This window comes from Trichomonas vaginalis, chromosome I (genome assembly GCF_026262505.1).
Source record: "Trichomonas vaginalis G3 chromosome I, whole genome shotgun sequence".
Classification (NCBI taxonomy): domain Eukaryota; phylum Parabasalia; order Trichomonadida; family Trichomonadidae; genus Trichomonas; species Trichomonas vaginalis.
In genome coordinates, this window is record NC_067203.1 from 17,267,815 (window position 1) to 17,286,227 (window position 18,413).

Here is an 18,413-nt window from a genome sequence, read left to right on the forward strand (position 1 = left end):
TAAGGGCATAATGATTCTATATTGAAATCAAAATTGATATAAATTTATGAATGATTCAATAATAATTAATACAAAATGAAAAATACGTCAAATTTCAAAAATTTTCATTCGATTTCGTGATTATAGCTAAATAATGCATTGATACATGTAACAATTACGGAAACAATGACTTGACCTAAGCATACCGGTTTGGGTAATACTTTTGGAAACTTTTTCGAGAAATTTGAACCTAGAATTTGTACAAAACAAAGATGTTAACTATATAAACGTTTCATTAACTTGCATATATCTTGTTCTATATAGTAAGGTTGAACAATCTTATAGTATAATAGGAAATCCATTAAATCTTTTAATTGACATCGAGAAGAGATACAATTATAATGTTAATAAGTAATAATCACGGGAGATTAAAATATTATAGCTGATTTTCTATACGGAATGAACTTATGTAAAAAAGTGTTAAAAAGTTTACATATCGTTGCGGTGATCCCTCAAGTTAGATTATTTATATAATCTTCTATTTTGAATTGAAGAAATCAAATACTTATCAATAATCCATTTTTGAAATTAAAATTCAAAACGTACGTTATTTTTTCTTATGGGGGAATTGTTTAACGTGAATATATCACAATATTTAAGCAAGCATACCGATCTAAATGAAAACGCCAATAACATTCAAGGTAAAATCAACGATAACTCTCAAGATTCATCAGATAATTTAAATTTCGGTGATGAAATTAAAGAAAAATCAGATCAAATGAATTGCAATTATGCATTTCAAAGATATTCTTCTTCTGCAAGTACAACAGCCCAAGATTCAATTATTGTTTCCAAACCAAATTCTTTCATCCTTATGGATTTGATTAGATCATGTCTTCGAGAAGATGGAAAAGTCTTGCAGTTTTTTGAAAAATCTATCTATCCTAGATTTATCGAGATAAATAACACTAAGGAAGAACAAGATGAATTTTCAGTTGTTTATGATTTTATGAATTTTATAATTCCAACATTTTTTGGTAAGATCTCAGGAAATATTTTTCAAGATAAATTAAATACTGATGAAGATTTTTCTAGCGGTACTGAATTCCTTATTGCAAGAACAAATTCAGAAGAAGTGAGAAACAATTGCCTTGCGGTAGTAAGAACATTGATGGATTTCAGTTTTAGTGAACAAATATACGATATGTATGAAGTCAACCAAGAATTCTTAACTCGTAAATCAAAGCAATTCTTTTGGGGTTCAAGAATGTTTTTGCAAGATCAAGCAATCGAACAGATTCCATAATTCGCTGAACATTTGAGGGCTGGAGTCAAATCGTTTGATTTTGATAAAATAGAAATCGAATTCAATGATAACTTCAAAGCGACAGTCGAAATAAAGAAGACTGGTATTGAGTTTGGTGAAATTCTTTCACTGAAGAAAGGAGATGAAACAATTACACGGTACTTCATTAAAGGATTCACAGGATATTTAGTTAGGAATTATGCGAGAGGTTCCCAAGATATTTGGATATTCGATGATGGATTGGATGATTAAGATTGTTCTGAACCATATTATTACAGGCGTCCAAACATTAGAGAACCATTTGCATACAAACTTCTTGAATGTTTTGGCATGGGTCATCATGTCGAATTCATCATCAATCCATACATTTCTCGCGGATTTTATATTGCAACTCGAGATTTAACATATGAAAATCAGATCTTTATGGAACTTGGAAAAGAATTATTTAGTAATGTTCATTATGACTTTGATCGTTTGGTTTATTCGTTCTGCCGGAATTTTCAAAAGCAAAGGTCTGAAGATCTTTATATTAATATTACTACACTTGACATTATTGTTAGGATTTTACTTCTAACAGATATGAGCAAAGGAAATCTTGGATTTGCTTTAAAGGGTTGTAACGAATTGAATTTGGAAAACTTTCTCAATAATAATGTTCAAATTAAACCTTATATTGTTGACTTTAGAGTTAGGAAAATAGCTCCAAAACTCTACTTCGATGATTTCCTTTCCGGAGATTTTAATTTAAACTATAAAGGATATTCTATTATCTTTGATGTGCTCAAGGACAAGTCAAAAGAAGAGAAATATTACATGGGATTTAAAGCAATTCAAAGCATTCAAGAATGCTTAAGAAATTTGGTACCTCTCGAGAATCAAGGCAGTTTACATAATGCTGATGAATTTCGACTTATGATTTTGTTGAGTGAAAAGGCGAACGAAATCAAATCTCTCTTTCTCCAACACAGAGATGACTTGCCCGTTCTCAGGAACAGAACGAATGCAGAACTTATTGGATTTGAGATGAAAAGTTCTTCAGGCCAGGATCCGAAAGAAAAGAAACATATTTCATACATCGAAGATGCTTTTGACAATCTCGATCAATACTGCGAAGAAATTATCCTCAACTATCGAACTCTTAAGAACCACATCATTGATGGCTATAATAATTATTATGATGAAAAAGGAAATCTCAAAACACAATCGATTAATAATAATTTTGAATAAATTTAAATAATAGTCTAATAAATTCATGATTTTTAAGAGGTAATCTCATTGCGGGACATAACTGTAGTCCAGCCAACTATCCGCATTCTTGGATGTTATGCAGCCAATAATATGACCAATCAATATGCTTCTCCTTAATTAGCAAGTGGTATCGGTATCAGACCTCCACTTGGTTTTCTAAAATTGCTGCTATGACATTTCTTTTCTGAAGATTATATAAATTAGCTAACTTAATTAAGATAATTTGATTGATATAAGGGTATAATAATACAATATAAGTTAAGGGCATAAAATTCATAGATTATATATTGCATCCGCCATCAATAATATGCTAAATTCAATAATTTTATAATGCAAATAAGATTCAAATCAAAATAGTATCGCAATATGAAGACTTGTTTTATATGTTTATGATATATGACCTAGGTTCTAAAATTAAATAGTTTTAACTATGATATATGAATTACATTGGGCGAAATTGGCGCCCTTCGGACGATTAAGAATTGCCAAAATGACCTCAGTATTGCCAAGTCTGCATCCTTATGATTTAAAATATTAGAATGCATCTCAATGAACATCATTAAAATAATATGAAAAATTTTGAAACATTTCAAACAAAAATCATGAAAAAAGTATAAAGTATATAAAAAAGTTTATTCATTGCCGCTAATTCTAGTTCTTTGTTCTTCTGGTTTTACAGCATCGCGATCGATAAGCATAGATTTCTGATCTAATTCATTCTTATGAGCTATTTCGTTTTTCTCTTCTTGTGTTAATTTAGATTGATACTGCTGGTTTCTTAAATTAACTAATTTTGCACAAACATCTTCAGGAACCATGGCTGATCTGCGGGCAACCACTGCGTTGTAATCCTTTGTATATCTCCTAGTGACATCATAAACTTCGTTCTTGCCAATGGCGAAAATCCAAGTTAATTTCTTGCCCCAACCAACTTCGTACGTGTATGGTGCATCGATAATATCTTCGCATGGATCTACGTGTACATAGCGCTGTTTATCTTCTAACCAAACCTCAGACCAAACGTGATCTGTTAAATCAACAACAATTCTGGCGTCAAAGCCTAAAGCAAGAAGCATTCCTGTAAAAACATTTGCGAATTCTGAGCATCTACCACATCTTGTCTCAAGAAGTCTTTCTGGTAAGTCGTATCGTGGGAATCTTGTCATTGCGCCGCATTTAAAGCATTTGAAGACCTCTGTTCTTGATGCTAAGCCTTTGCTTTCGTATAGTGTTGGAAAGCTGCTTCCAACACCTTTTGTTTCGTTGTTGCAGCACTGGCACTTCGGAGTATGGATAAATGTAAAGAATTCTGTCTTGAACCAATGAGTTAATGTCTTAAGATTCTCTTCTTCAGATTCTGATTGAAGTAAATCTAATGGCATGCTTTCATAGAACTTATCAAAACATCCATCTGCTTCATAGTAGTGTTTGATGAATGATTTCATATGGTTGATTGATGCAATGATGTTATCTGCTTCGGTTGGTAAGTCGTTCATTGCTGCAATGCTTGATTCTAAGATACCACGTAATCCTTTCATTTTATTATACCTATCTTTTGAAATAATTAATAAAAGATGCTCAAGTGTGAGAGCTTCGCCAACACGAATATTTGATGTGATTTCATGCGGACAATTTTGGTAAACTACATAAAAATCAGAATCTGGCTTGCTAATCTTATTATCGTTTCGTAATTTTGCTGTGAGGCCAGTAAGAGGCATACTCATATCAACAGATGATGTAATTGTTTCATCATCAACGAAGATTTTAGCAATATTCATATTTGGCGACTGTCACTTTTCACCAAAATTTCCGCCCACTTTTCGTCATAATTTTTTTTAACATGAATATGAACATTTACTATGCTGTGTTTTAATTAAAATGTTTCCCTTTTGGTGCCCATTTACATGCAATCCTATAAAATACTAATGAAATCTAATTTGACCACGAAATGCATTCAAAACATGATCGGCTAAATTCAAATCTTTGACAGAAGCGTCAAAAAATAATATAAATGACTTAATTTTTTTTACCCATTCAGTCTACTGATCTTTAAGTGTTATTTTAGAATCCTATAGTCAGCCTATCCTGCAGATATGCCTAGTTTTGTTACCTTTTTTTATTGAAGAACAAATATCAATTTCATCTGTTTAAATTCCAGAACTTCCACTCACTTCTTCCAAGACTGCATCGTAAATGCTTAAAACATGAAACTCATCTTCCGTTTTTGAAAATCAACGTATTACAGGCGCGCAGGACTCTTAAACGATTATTTTCATCCAAAAGTGACATTATAAATGGGTTTAAAAGATTTACTCAAGAAAATCAAAGCACGAGAACATGAAATTCGTCTAGTATTCATTGGTTTAGAAGGTGCTGGAAAAACGTCTGTTATCGCTTCTTTCTTAAAGAAGCCGATTGATGGAATAACTCCAACACAAGGTTTTGTTATTACAAATGAACAGAGAAGTGATTACAAATTATCATTATGGGATTTGTCAGGCCAACAATCAACTCGTGCATCATGGCACAGCTTTTTTGATGGTGCCGATGTAGTTGTATTCGTTTTAGATGGAACAGATCATCAGAATTTAGAAGAATTCAAGAAAGAGTTTGAAAATGCGCTTTCCAAAGATAGAGGAAACCAACTTACATGGGCAATTTTAATAAACAAATCAGACATACCAAATTGTCTCTCAGTTAAAGATCTAAACGAGGTTTTGGACTTACAACAGCATGCTCCGAGAAAGATAATGCCATTTAACGTTAGTGCTAAAAATAAAAATGGAATTGACGAAGCTTTCAATGCTATTTTGAATGATGTTGCCTCTAAGATGGTTTATTAGAATATGAATAAATAATTTTGTTTGATACGAATATTTTGCTCAAAATTTCCGTTGCATTAAATTGAAAAAGTGACAATGTCTGTGCAGCAATTATTTGATTCTCTTTATACGTCAAAGCTGCATGACAGCGGTAATGAGTATACAGAGAAGGACTATAATCGCTTCATTTCGCAAATAAGCACGGCATATAAACACGGAGTTCTCGATTTTTCGTGCCAGCAAATCGGAATGAGTGTTTTAACAAAACTAACAAAAGTTTTGCGTACAGCACCTCATATCAGAAAGTTTAATTTCTATGGAAATAACATAACTGATCATGGGTTACACTCGTTATTTCAATTACTTCAAGTAAATCCGAGAATTACAGTAATTAATATTGGTTGTAACGACATGTCAAATCAAGGCATTCCAAGTTTACAAGATATTATATTAAAAACAAAAATAACGAGTTTACAATTAGGAATAGTTGGACAAGCATGGCATGTAAACAACTTTTCAACAGCTGCATGTGCTGATCTACTTCTTTCTATTCATGAAAGTAACAGAATCGAATGCTTAGGATTATCAGGAATTCAATTAAGCGTCAGGCAAGGTGCTAGAAGAATAAGCATCGCGTCATACTTTGCAGGATTCATAGCTCAATACCCTATTCTGAAATCAATATCACTTGCCGATTGCGGATTTACTCCTCAAGATGCAGATATTGTTTTTATGGAAGGGCTTGCAAAAAATCCTCGTCTGGTATATATACAATGCAGTAATAACATACTAATTGATCCTGTTGGCACTAGATTTTGCGAAAAAATTCAAGATATTACTGATTTGCGCAGAATTCAACTCAGCTACTGTAATCTAAGCGACGAAGCTGGAAAGGCTTTAGCCAGGTCCCTGAAAAACTCAAAACTTATATCTTTAGATATAAGTCATAATAATATCGCAACAGAAGGCTTTACAGCTATTTTAGATGCATTGAAAGACAACATATATCTTACAGAATTATATGCTTCATATAATAACTTTGACGATGGATGTTCTCAATCTTTACTAAATTTAGTGAATGAAAACGCAGTACTATCAGTTTTAGACATTAGTCGCAGTGCTATTGGTGATCCAGGCGCTTTTGCAATTGCTAGATTTCTTGCTAAAAATGAAAGTTTAATTTCATTAGATCTCTCAACATGCAAAATCTCAGGCGAAGGAGCCATTGCTATTGCAGAGACTGTTGCTTTTAATAAGAATCTGATGTATTTAAACTTGGCCGATAACTTTTTGACAAGGGAAGAAGGATATGAGTTAATAAGTATCTTCAAAGTCAATGAAATTCTCAGAGAGATCAATCTTACTTCCACACAAATTGACCACTTCGTTATACAGGCTGCTTTCGATATTTGTAAACGAAATAAGCAGATTCAATACGAACAAGACTTGCAGCCACTCAAACGTGAAATGATTCAACTGTCTATACAGAGGACAAAAATGCCGGAGGCAAGGGCCAGACTTTACGATCTCAAAAAAGAATTTGAAAATACAACAGGAGAAATCATGAAAACGGATTTCTCAATGTCCGAGTTTGTAAGAAAAGCCAATAAAGAAATTGATGATATCAAGAGACAAATAAGTGGTTTAGAATCTAATATTATTCAAAATCAGAAAGAAATGGAACAAATGAGATCTGATTTTGAGAAAAGTTCACATGATTCAGTTGTTCTTTATGAAGGAACTGTTGAAAAAACAAAAATTCTTGAAAGTACCATTGAAAGTGTTACAACACAGATTTCTATTGAAGGAGAAACTCTTTCAGCAGAACAACAAAAATTTAAAGAAGAAAAAGAAAACCTTTTGAAAGAAATTGAAGAAAATAAAAAACAAACTGAAGAAATTTTGGCACTTTTGCAAAATGAAGAGCAATTAATGAATTATGTACCACCTGAATGGTATGTAGATACATCTGTATTTGTTACTGAAGAAACTCGTAGTTCAGCTGAAAAGAAGAAATCAACAACAAGATCTAGATCATCAAAGAAGTCAAACAAGTCTAAATCTTCAACAAAAACTAAGAAGGGAACTGCTAGAAAGTAATATGTAATATTTTTGTTTGTTATATTAAATTTTGTTTGTATTTTTTGTGTAATATCAAATTATTATTTTTTTTCATTTTCCGATTAATGAAGAGTTCTCAAATATTTTATTGTTTTCACTAGTTTTACAAGATTTTTAATAAGGATCTCGTATGGAGAAAAATCTTCTCCAACTCTAAAATTTAACTTGGAATTTTTCTCATTATATTTTGGAATTTGGAGATCCCAGCTGTTATTTCTCCAAACCAGATCCTTATTTTCAAACATATTAAATACAAATTTGAAGAATATTTGAATATTATAATTTTTTTTTCTTAAATTCAAGAAAAAACTATGAAGTATTTAAAAATACACAAATAAATTGTAATTTTTAGTTTAAGGAGTGAATTCACAAATTTCTTTTGGAATCATCTTTAGCCAATCACAAGATGTGAGGTAGAAATGGGTGCAGCCTATAACGATGTCATGGGCTTTAAGGTTTGGATCTTCTTTTTGACCATGAACGTGCCCGTAAATGCAATAATCAACATTGTATTTGTTTATCATATCTGTAAGGATTCCTGGAGATCCGTCGTAAGCAACCGGTGGGAAGTGAACCATTAATATGCGTATTATATCTTTATCTTGAGGAAGTAACTTTAATTGAGTTTCTAAACGATTAATTTCTCTTGCAGGTGTTTTCTCGCTTGCTCCTTTTGAAGCTATATGTCCTGGCCATGGGAAAATCCCTTCAATATCCCATAATCTCTGAGATACGATCGCTAAATTTCCGATTCTTTGCATTTTTCCAACAGTCCATGTGACGTTAGAAGGTAATTCTTTAATTGCACTTGCTTTAGAAGCCCATCTATCGTGATTTCCTTCTGATATGATAACTTTGCAAGGAATAGCAGCTAATAACTTAAGATCTTCCTCCATTTCTGTTATTTTATCGGCCCAAGAGATGTCTCCTGGTATTAAAACAACGTCATTTGGTCCTACAACCTTTTGAAGATTTTCAAGAATGTGTTTTGGATGATCTGTCCAGACAGGATCATACTTTTCCATTTTCTTATCTTTTGCACTTGGTAAATGAGGATCACTAATTGCCCAGACTTTAGCTTTACCTGTAGACATCAAATTTTATAAATTTATAAATCAAGGGGGTAACACCATTTCCATATATTATATTTCTTTGATTGGTATGAGTTATAAGCAAATGTATCGACCGAATTATCAATTGGTAACATTTTCTTGTTGATTTGATTAATGAAATCTCAAAATTACAATCAATCAGAGACGCCAAGATTGAAATCGCGATGATATTTACTATTCTATGTCACATCTACATGGAACCAACAGAAATTTGGCTTTTGGAATATAAGGTAGTCACAAAATCTAAGTAGTGAGGCTCTCAAAAATTGAACCGTACTCCATACAAAATTTGTGTACCCTCACTACTTAGATTTTGTGGCCTTCAATTGAGAGGTTAGTTTTGATAGAGCAAGTTATAAAATTAAAAGGGAAAAATAAATAAAATTTAAACATTTAATTATATATAATGTAAGGAGTGTAATTCCAAATTTTCTAAAAACTATTCAAATTTGAGCATTTTTTTGGAAATAGTAAATCTAATATGTACATCTAATAACAACATGATTCATCACCTTTTCAAGCTCTGCAGTCAATTGTTTGAAATTTGATTGAAATAAATGTAGGAAAAATTACATTTCATTAGGGAATATATGAGTTTCTCTGGAAACAGGCTGATAAATTTTAAATTTTGTCCAATCAACATGAATGCATTGAGAAATTTGGATTGATTTTCTGATAGAATCTGGAACAATTCAACCATGTATAAATGGATCATGTAATCATCATGAAATGTTAGTGTTAGAGTTCAAAAAAAACAGAATGAGTGGAAATCAAACACAATCTGAATAATTTTAAACGTATACAATCTTTAAGTTTGTATTTTGAATTCTACATATATGATTGTGTAATTCGTTCTTTCAAATTTTCGGATTCAGGCATGTTTTGATAAAATTCATTCCCAAAAACGTCAATTAACAATTAAATTTAGTGTATTTTAAATATATATACGTATTATATTTTATAAATTATATTAAATTCGCAAAATTTTAAGTTTTAAACAAAAATAAAAAATGTTCAAAATATGAAATTATGCATAGGATATTAAAATTTACATGTTAGCAATTTTTTTGAATTGCTTTCAATTTTCATATTGAAATTTTTAAGATTTTTTCCTGAAATAATAAGCAAGAATATCAACCTAAATAATATTAAATTCCATGCGTTAATTTCCCCTCAAAAGTCATTGACCGCCTCTCAATCTAGATTTTGTGAGTACTTTAGTAGGTCAATACCCATAAATGTCACTTTTCCAATTTTTCTCACCAAATTTTTTTTTACAGAATGAGCACGCAAAATTTCATCCTTGTCATGTCTGGCAAGGGAGGAGTTGGAAAGTCCACAACAGCAGCTAATATAGCACGTGCATATGCTGCCAAATATGGAAAAGTCGGTCTTCTCGATTTAGATTTGACCGGACCATCCATTCCAACCCTTTTTGGTATCAAAGACAAAGAAATCAAAAGCAGAAACGGTAAAATGGTCCCACAAGTTGTCGATGGCGTACAAATTGTTAGTCTTGGCCTTATGCTTTCCGATCCACACGATGCTGTTATCTGGAGAGGACCAAAGAAGTCAGCAATGATCAACCAATTCTTCCAATTGATCGATTGGAACTGCAATACAGTCATTGTTGACCTTCCTCCAGGCACAAGTGACGAACATCTCTCAACATTCGAAATTTTGAACAAGAATGGATTCCCGTATTCAGTTGTTATCGTTACAACACCAAACGTCTTGGCTGTTGCAGATGTACGTAAAGGAATTAATCTTTGCATGAAAGTTAATGCAAAGATTATTGGCATCATTGAGAACTTCTGTGGTGTTGTCTGCCCATGTTGCAACCAAGTTTCACCATTACTTGGTGATAAAGCTGCAGAAATCATGAGTGAAGAGCTTCATTTGGATATTTTGGCTAAAATACCGTTCTTACCACAAGCTGCATCAGCTGCTGATAAAGGTGAGAAAAGTGATGTCATTCTTTCATTCTTTAATGAAGTGATTGATAAAATTGTTCCACCAGCCCAACCTGTAGCACAATAAATTATAAATATAGTACAAGCATAGATTAAATAAAGTTTTTCCAAACTTTTTTTTTTGTATTTTTTTAATATTTGTAATTTTTGCTCAAATTAGATATAAAATCAATTAAAAATCGTTTGGAACTGAGCTATGATACCCCATTTCAATAACATTATTTGCCATTTTTAGAAATTTAATTCAATAAACTGAATAAGGCATTTTTGCGATTTAAGAACTCACTTATACGTTAAATATCTTGACACTTTCATGATTATGTCTAACAAAATGAAACTTTAAATTAGGAGAAAACAGGATATAAGGGGAAATATAAGAATTATTAATAAATTTGCCATTATAGAGATGTTAAGTATTTAAACATCAGCTTTATAATATAGATATTAAATCCTTTATTATAATTTCAAAAAAACATAAACAAAATGAAATTATTGAAGGCCTAAAGCTGCTCTTCGTTTGGCCATTTTATTTTCATGGTTAATTCTTCCTATTTCTCGCTTTAAGTTTTGATTTTCTGCTCTTGCTGAATCTAATTCTGTTTCTTTTTGTGTTAAAAGTACTTTGAGATTGTCCAATTGTCTTTCAACTTCATGTGTTTCTTCTGTATTTGGCATTTCTATTGTCTTGTTTGCAATTTGTGTGTATTGGGCAATAAAATTGTTACGTTTTTCAGTCATTTCAGAAATTTTGCGTTGTTGAGATTCTTCTGTCTTTTTAATATTCTTTCTCAATTCAGAAATCCTTTGGTTATATTTGACTAACTTCTTTTTGACCTGAATTATTGTTTTTTGTTGTCCTTTTTCTAAATTTGAAATACTTTTGTGATATTGCTTGTCCATGTTCTCTAAAGATTCTTTATAATTGTTCATCTTTGCAAGGTACTGTGCTTCAAGGCTTTCAAGTGTTGAAACCGCATGATTAAGTTGATCTTTTGCCTCTTGAAGAGCCTCAAGCCTTTCGCTATCTCTCTGCTTGATATTTCCTTGTAAATATTTAATTTTCTGTTTCTGAAGATCGAGTGAATGCTTTAGATATGTAGCTTCTTCGTCATTTAATTGATCTGAGGTTTGATCTCCATCGTCATCAACATTTTCGGAAGAAATACCACTAATTCGAGTAGATGTTCTATTGATTTTTGCTTCGAGTCGTTTGATTTCAAGATCGTATTGTTGAAGTTCTTTATCATTAACATTTTCGCCTTGTGAGTTAATATCTGTCATAGATTTATCAAAGTCTTCGCGTAAGCTATTCATTTTCTTAATATGGTCCTTTCTTAGCTCAACAACTGAATTTTGATGTTCTGCTTCCATTTTTGCTAAACTTGCGTTCTTTTTACTAATCATTTTAAGCTGAAAACCAGATTTTTCTTGTTTATTTTGGATGTATTGAGTTTCATAGCGATGAATTTGGTCGGATGTATCAATAATTTCGAGTTTAACAGATTGCAAATATTGCGTAAGACGATCGATTTCTTCATCTGCCAAATCTAGATTTTGTTGAAGTTTTGCTTGAAATTGTTCAAGCTTTCTATTATACAGATTCGACATTTTTGTACGTTTATTATCGTCCTTATTTTAAATATAGATTATTGGTGCTACACACCCGTAAATCCAAAATACATAATTGATCTTCGCATTAGATTATCTAGCATTGAGTCAATGTAAAATATATCCCACATCATTGACTCAAATTCATAAAATAATAATGGAAAAACATCATTCATAAAATTGTATATATTCATTGAATTTAAAACCACTTTTCTGACATGGCGATAATTTAATCCTTGTAAAAAGCTTGAAATTCATCAAATTCATCCCGAATTTACTCTACAAATACAATTTTTATAAATTATTTTATTTTACTGCAATATGAAGAGCCGTTCCTTCATCTCGTCTTTTTCTTCAGAACAAAAAAATTCTTGTTATTAAAGAGAAATAACAATTTGAAATATGTTTTTCGTCTTGTAATTGATTGTCATAACACTTTTATAGTTGATATAAATAATATTTTTATTAAAAAAATCTTTATTAATAAATTTAATATAATTGATATTTCGGAATCAATTTGAGAAGTGATCTAGCTTTTGTAGGAGATAAAACAGAAAGAGTTTGGATGGCATGGCGAGCTTTAGCCTTCTTTCCGTATCTAATGAAATAAATAATTTGCAAATAAATGGAATCTCTTGATGCAGAAACTTTTCCAATGTTTGAAATTGCCAAACCTAAATCTGCTTCCATGTATTTAGGAATACTTTCAGAATTCAAACATTGTGTAATAAACAATCTCAAAAAGTCAATATTCTGTTTATCTTCTAAGAAAGCGTGGTAGTAAGTATCCAATTTATCATTAGATTTCAGTAATTCAATTCTCAAAATGTTCAAAGGATTCTTTTGATTAAATTTCATTTGAGAAGACTGTGACAACTGATTTGTCATGTTAATTAGCATATCCTTGATTTCAATACTGTCAAATAAATCAATTGTTTTGTTCAATACTTTAATTGCATCTTCTTTTCTTCCTTGGCTCAACAAACAAGAAGCAACACCCAAATTTCCATATTTGTTATTCATTTGTATGTATTTGCTTGCATCTTTCTCATCATTACTTTCTAAGTCTCTTAAATGATGTTTTTGACTTTCTTTAGTTGTAAACAAAAGTGACATTTCATAATTTCCTTGATTTTCTAATGCCAACGAAATTTTTTCTTTGTCATTAGAGAGGAATGCGTAGCCAAGTGACTGATTTAGTTCATTGTTTAATAATGAGTAATCGGCCAAATTATTTGTCACTTTTTCAGAACCATATTCAAAAGCCAATTTTAAGAAATTCAAAGGATTTTCTTTGTTCATTATTGCTTTCATTTCCCATCCGAACTTGTTCATTTCGTCAAGAACCAAGCTCTCTTCAACAGCCTTTGTAGCAGTTGTGTGGTCATCGAGAAGAAGGTAAGAAAGAGCTGAAATCATTGACAATGCAACTGATTTCTCTTTTTCTTGAGAAATCTTGGAAGCCGCTGTGAGGCAATGCATTGCAAAGTCATATCTGTTGTTGTTTATGAAGGTAATGGCCAGACTGAGCCAAACATTCGGATTATCTGGAAATGCTTTCACAGCTCTACGTAATACAACAAGTGCGTGGTTATCGGCACCTCTAAGAGACATGACTCGTGCTAGATCGATGAATGATTCGCCTCTTCTGTCGTTTTCGCATCTTTTCATTAATAATTTTTGGCAATTCTCAAGAATTGATGCGTCTTTTGTGGTTTTGAACACTTCAATGTAATAGTCACTAACAATTTTCATGACTGTTGCTAAGTGTCCCCATTTTTGCAAGTAAATTTCAATGAATGGATTTGTATTCTCAATAAACAATGAAATTGATTCAATTCTGTTGAATACTCTGTATTCTCTGATTTTTCCTATGATCAATTTCAAATAAATATTGAATAAATAGGGTGTCCTCTCAATTTCAAATTGTTCGATTTTGAGAGGAAATGTCAGAATTAATTTTTCATAGAAAAATTCGAATCTTTGGACCAATTCTTGGTTTCTAGAACCTAATATATCCAATTTCTCAATCACTTGTGAGCAGGCCATCATTTTTCCGAGTGATAAATAAATGAACCCCAAAATTACCCAGGCATCGGCGTTTTCGTCTTTATCTTTCAGGTAGTCAAGGATTTCGGACTCGGCTTCACTGAATTTTTGTTGTTTGAAGAAAATTAATCCTCTTCTGAACGAAGACCACTTTGCTTTGGCTCGTTTGCAGTACTCAAGTGCTTTATCGAGTTCTCCACTTGCTATGAGATCCTTTGTATAGACATCGTAGCCATCTTCCGAATTATATCCTAAATCAATTGACTTTTTAAGGAGAAATTCACCTTTTTGGGTGTCCTTTACAACATTTATCATGTATTTACCGAAAAGATAAAAGAGAATTCCGTTTTCTTGGTCGAGTTTTAGCAAATTTGTAAATTTTTGAATTGCTACGTCTTTTTCGAGCTTCGGACCAAGCATGTTGACGGCTTTTGACTTGATAACAGCCAGTTCTTTCGTGTCTTCGAGGTCAAGAATTTTGTATAAAATTTGATCATCTCTTGTTTTCTTCCAAATCTCAAGATCTAGCTTATATTTGTCCTCACCACTGATATCATTCATTGAATCTTTAAGTTCTACGGCTTTATCTGTTTGTCCTGATGCCATATAAACATTAAATTTCTTAATCTTCGCTTTTCCTGGGGAAATTTCATCCAATTTTTTGATAACTTCAAGAGCATCATTATGTTTTCCAATCTGTTCCATTAAATCAATAGAATATTCTAATGCAACTTCGAATTTCGGAAAATTATTTGCAATTGCTTGCGCCCATAACAATTTGACTTCGTTTGGAATGTCAAGTGATGTGAAGTGGCGATATCCGGCAAAAAAGTTTGGAATTTTTGGAATTTCTCTCATGATTGAAATTAAATTTTTGGAATTTACGGTTTCTAACCAATTTTTGAATAGTGTACCACCTTTTTCTGTATGTTTAGTTGCAGATTCAATTGGATTTGGCCCGAATTGGGCTTCAATTTGTAATCTAAACAAATCATTTGCAGGAAGCTTCTCAATGCACTTTAAACACTGATCAAACATTTTAGCATTATACATATTTTGTATTATTTCTGGTGGAATCTCGACTTGTTTATTAGATAAGTAAAAATTGTTAATACATTTGTTATTTGCTTCAGTTTTAGGTAAAATTGGAATGTACTTTGCTTGAAAGTCTAAAGACATCTTCTCTAACGTGTTAGCTATTAGTTCTTGTGTTGTGGAATCAAATAAATTTGAATAAACTTTGAGAATTGGTTCGAAATTAGTAGGATTCATTTTATTTTTGCTAATATAATTGCGGACATATGAATTTATTTCAGAATTTTTAGAATAATGCGCTGATAAAATTAAAATTAGTTGCGCATCAACATTATTTGGTTGAATTGCTAAAACTTGTGTACAGAAAACAGTGGATTTTTGATAGTTTTCTAATTTGTAATTTGATAAGGCCAAAAATAGCAAAACATCAACATTTCGTTTAACTTTTTTGGATTCTGGAATTAGTTTGCCAAATAAATTTGAACACTCTTCGTAATTACCCTTTTCAAATTCTTCTTTGGCTTGATTAAACTTAGTTTCAAATTTCTCCATTTTTTTTTTTTGACTACAATGAAATGATATCAATAAATTCAAACATAATTATGATAATAACGATTTACTAGATTCATTTACATTACATCAGGGCTAAGAAATTCATTTTTAGCCGGGATCTCGTTCGAATTGTCACCCAGACAATCATCAAATTCTTTGAAGAAGAATATGGCGATCAATAGATCATTAAACGCATCTTTCTTATGCCATAGACCATTATTGAAGCCAGGTGCTGCATCAAAATGCTTTTGTCAAAGATACTATCAGATTCATATGTATTCCAGAGATGACATCATCTTTTGAGGACCTTTCCATGTCAAACAACATGGAATCTAGCAAAACACCGGAAATGTCCTTTGCACAAATGCACTCTATATATATACCTGTTGATGAGATAGACTTCAAATAATCCAATTTGAAATTTAGATTAACATCAATAAATCACATTTATTTGCATAATTCCTTAATATTATGCATATTTTTCATAACTATTTCTCTTAAGATATCATAAATAACCATTTTTGAGTTTTCATAAATGAAACGTATATGAAAAAGAAACCTCAGAAAAAAAATCCCATCAAAAGCCCTTGCCACTTTTTGAAAAGTTTGGAAAATTTAAAAAATAAATGTCTAATATTTGTGGAACACGATTTTCAACTTTTTGAATTTTTTCCAAACTTTTTGAAATTTCTGGAATTTTTTTTCTTTGAAACTTTGGAAAAATTTAGAGGGCTTCAAATAAATAAAATGAGTGGTAGTATTAGTGTTGACATAGGCTACATCACAAAGAACATTCATACTTATATCGAGCAAGGTACATTTTTTGATCTATTTGAAGAAGAAATCATTTCAGAAGTTTTAAAAGAAGCGAAGCTTAATCCAAAATCCTTCAATGTTCTTCTTACTCTTGCAAAATCAAAATATACCACAGAAGAATTGCGTATCTTTGCTAGCAAGTGCAATGTTGATGTTAATTCATTCGAAGAAGCAATTATTGTTTTAGAAAGTTATGAAAAACTATTACAACTCAGACCAACTCATTCTTTAATAAATTATTTAAAGAAGTACAATAATGAAGGAACAGAAAGTCCAGAAAAAATCGTTCAATGAAAAAATGAGATACAAAATCTTCGGTCACAGCTTGCAATGATGCATAATGATCATGATTACATTATTACATCACAAAACAATCAAATACGCCAAACAATTGATGAAGTTACAAATTTAAATTTGAAATCTGATTTTAACACAGTTTACATTTTCCTTAAACAAATTTCAAATAATGGAGATAAGTTGAAAATGATTATTTCATGTGCAGCTGGATTAAGTGAAAAGAAAGATAGTTTTGATAATACTCCACTTCTTTATGCATGCACAACAGGAGATTTTCAATTAACAAAATCTCTTATTGAAGGAGGTTGTGACAGAGATGCAGTTCATAAATATGGAAATAATTGTTTGGTTGCAGCATCATTCAATGGTCATCTCGAAATTGTAAAATATTTAATTGGAATGGGCATTGGCAAAAATTGGCGAAATAAAATAGATGGATTTGATGCAATTCTTATCGCTTCACAAAATGGTCATCTTGAAGTTGTTAAATATCTAGTAAGTATTGGTTGTGATGTAAATTCCAAACAAAAAGATAATGCAAATTGCATTTTCATGGCTTCAAAAAATGGTCATCTTGAAGTAGTTAAGTATCTTATTTCGGTTGGAGCAAATCCAAATGAAAAAGATAATCAAGAATTTAATGCAATTCTTATTGCTTCACAATATGGTCATCTTGAAGTTGTTAAATATCTAGTAAGTATTGGTTGTGATGCCAACTCCAAACAAAAAATTAATGCAAATTGCATTTATATGGCAGCATCAAATGGTCATATTAATGTTGTTAAGTATCTTGTTTCGGTTGGAGCAAATCCAAATGAAAAAATTAAATTTGGAGCATCTCCATTAATTGCAGCATCAGCAAATGGACATCTTGAAATAGTTAAATATCTGATTCAAAAAGGATGTAATAAAAATGATAAAACATCCACAAATGATTCTTCCCTTCATTATGCATCATCTAATGGTCATTTTGAAGTTGTTGAATTTTTCGTTTCAATACATGCTCAGCTTAGTGAGAAAAATAATAAAGGAAAAACTCCACTTGATTGTGCAAAAGAAAAACAAAATGAAAATGAAAACTACAGAAAAATCATAAATATTTTAGTTCAATCTAGTGCAAAATAAAAGATTTTTATTATCTCTTATTTTATTTTCTATTGCAAATAATTGTTATTGAATTCATTATATTAATATAACAATTTCCTAAATAAAATTTCATATTGATAAAAGATTTTTTTTGTTTGTTTGTGTGCGTGTTGTGCGTGCTCCAACAAAAGATTATTTATATTATAATTCAATCTGCGCAAGGGTGTCATAAAATATATTTGCAATCTGTTATGCATTTTTACTAAAGGGAGCTACTGGTTGTCAGAATCCACTTTCTGATATTCTCTCAAATTTTTTGACACACAAGTAAATCATTATATAGTACCTAATTTGGCTGCTATACTTTTCTGCTATTATAATAAAGATATGTTGATTTTTTCATAGCATG

At 31.2% G+C, this 18,413-nt stretch overlaps 11 protein-coding genes across 11 annotated transcripts, besides 1 other annotated feature; 7 read left to right on the forward strand and 4 right to left on the reverse strand.

Moving 5' to 3' along the window:
* Window positions 1–598: 598 nt before the first annotated feature.
* TVAGG3_1001030 (protein CBG06246 family) lies at window positions 599–1,285 on the forward strand (the record flags this gene model as incomplete). Its single annotated transcript, XM_001328979.1, has 1 exon — window positions 599–1,285. One exon carries the CDS (start codon window positions 599–601, stop codon window positions 1,283–1,285), a length of 687 nt encoding a protein of 228 aa, XP_001329014.1.
* Window positions 1,286–1,615: 330 nt separating this feature from the next.
* On the forward strand, window positions 1,616–2,512 carry TVAGG3_1001040 (protein CBG06246 family; the record flags this gene model as incomplete). The annotated part of the gene is made up of 1 exon (XM_001328978.1): window positions 1,616–2,512. One exon carries the CDS (start codon window positions 1,616–1,618, stop codon window positions 2,510–2,512), a length of 897 nt encoding a protein of 298 aa, XP_001329013.1.
* A 625-nt stretch (window positions 2,513–3,137) lies between these two features.
* On the reverse strand, window positions 3,138–4,344 carry TVAGG3_1001050 (peptide N-glycanase (PNGase)-related family; the record flags this gene model as incomplete). The annotated part of the gene is made up of 1 exon (XM_001328977.2): window positions 3,166–4,311. One exon carries the CDS (start codon window positions 4,309–4,311, stop codon window positions 3,166–3,168), a length of 1,146 nt encoding a protein of 381 aa, XP_001329012.1.
* A 458-nt stretch (window positions 4,345–4,802) lies between these two features.
* On the forward strand, window positions 4,803–5,396 carry TVAGG3_1001060 (GTP binding; the record flags this gene model as incomplete). The annotated part of the gene is made up of 1 exon (XM_001328976.1): window positions 4,828–5,376. The coding sequence occupies one exon, from the start codon at window positions 4,828–4,830 to the stop codon at window positions 5,374–5,376; it is 549 nt and encodes a 182-aa protein (XP_001329011.1).
* A 55-nt stretch (window positions 5,397–5,451) lies between these two features.
* TVAGG3_1001070 (uncharacterized protein) lies at window positions 5,452–7,455 on the forward strand (the record flags this gene model as incomplete). The annotated part of the gene is made up of 1 exon (XM_001328975.1): window positions 5,452–7,455. One exon carries the CDS (start codon window positions 5,452–5,454, stop codon window positions 7,453–7,455), a length of 2,004 nt encoding a protein of 667 aa, XP_001329010.1.
* A 208-nt stretch (window positions 7,456–7,663) lies between these two features.
* On the reverse strand, window positions 7,664–8,836 carry TVAGG3_1001080 (metallophosphoesterase family; the record flags this gene model as incomplete). The annotated part of the gene is made up of 1 exon (XM_051254305.1): window positions 7,830–8,570. One exon carries the CDS (start codon window positions 8,568–8,570, stop codon window positions 7,830–7,832), a length of 741 nt encoding a protein of 246 aa, XP_051079879.1.
* A 994-nt stretch (window positions 8,837–9,830) lies between these two features.
* TVAGG3_1001090 (NUBPL iron-transfer P-loop NTPase (ParA) family) lies at window positions 9,831–10,647 on the forward strand (the record flags this gene model as incomplete). The annotated part of the gene is made up of 1 exon (XM_001328974.2): window positions 9,870–10,628. The coding sequence occupies one exon, from the start codon at window positions 9,870–9,872 to the stop codon at window positions 10,626–10,628; it is 759 nt and encodes a 252-aa protein (XP_001329009.1).
* A 280-nt stretch (window positions 10,648–10,927) lies between these two features.
* On the reverse strand, window positions 10,928–12,174 carry TVAGG3_1001100 (uncharacterized protein; the record flags this gene model as incomplete). The annotated part of the gene is made up of 1 exon (XM_001328973.1): window positions 11,051–12,169. One exon carries the CDS (start codon window positions 12,167–12,169, stop codon window positions 11,051–11,053), a length of 1,119 nt encoding a protein of 372 aa, XP_001329008.1.
* A 444-nt stretch (window positions 12,175–12,618) lies between these two features.
* TVAGG3_1001110 (tetratricopeptide repeat protein 37 family) lies at window positions 12,619–15,812 on the reverse strand (the record flags this gene model as incomplete). The annotated part of the gene is made up of 1 exon (XM_001328972.1): window positions 12,659–15,256. One exon carries the CDS (start codon window positions 15,254–15,256, stop codon window positions 12,659–12,661), a length of 2,598 nt encoding a protein of 865 aa, XP_001329007.1.
* Window positions 15,813–16,552: 740 nt separating this feature from the next.
* On the forward strand, window positions 16,553–16,915 carry TVAGG3_1001120 (protein ubiquitination; the record flags this gene model as incomplete). The annotated part of the gene is made up of 1 exon (XM_001328971.1): window positions 16,553–16,915. The coding sequence occupies one exon, from the start codon at window positions 16,553–16,555 to the stop codon at window positions 16,913–16,915; it is 363 nt and encodes a 120-aa protein (XP_001329006.1).
* Window positions 16,916–16,954: 39 nt separating this feature from the next.
* TVAGG3_1001130 (protein ubiquitination) lies at window positions 16,955–18,043 on the forward strand (the record flags this gene model as incomplete). The annotated part of the gene is made up of 1 exon (XM_001328970.1): window positions 16,955–18,043. The coding sequence occupies one exon, from the start codon at window positions 16,955–16,957 to the stop codon at window positions 18,041–18,043; it is 1,089 nt and encodes a 362-aa protein (XP_001329005.1).
* A 364-nt stretch (window positions 18,044–18,407) lies between these two features.
* Window positions 18,408–18,413: part of a mobile genetic element that runs on past the window's edge.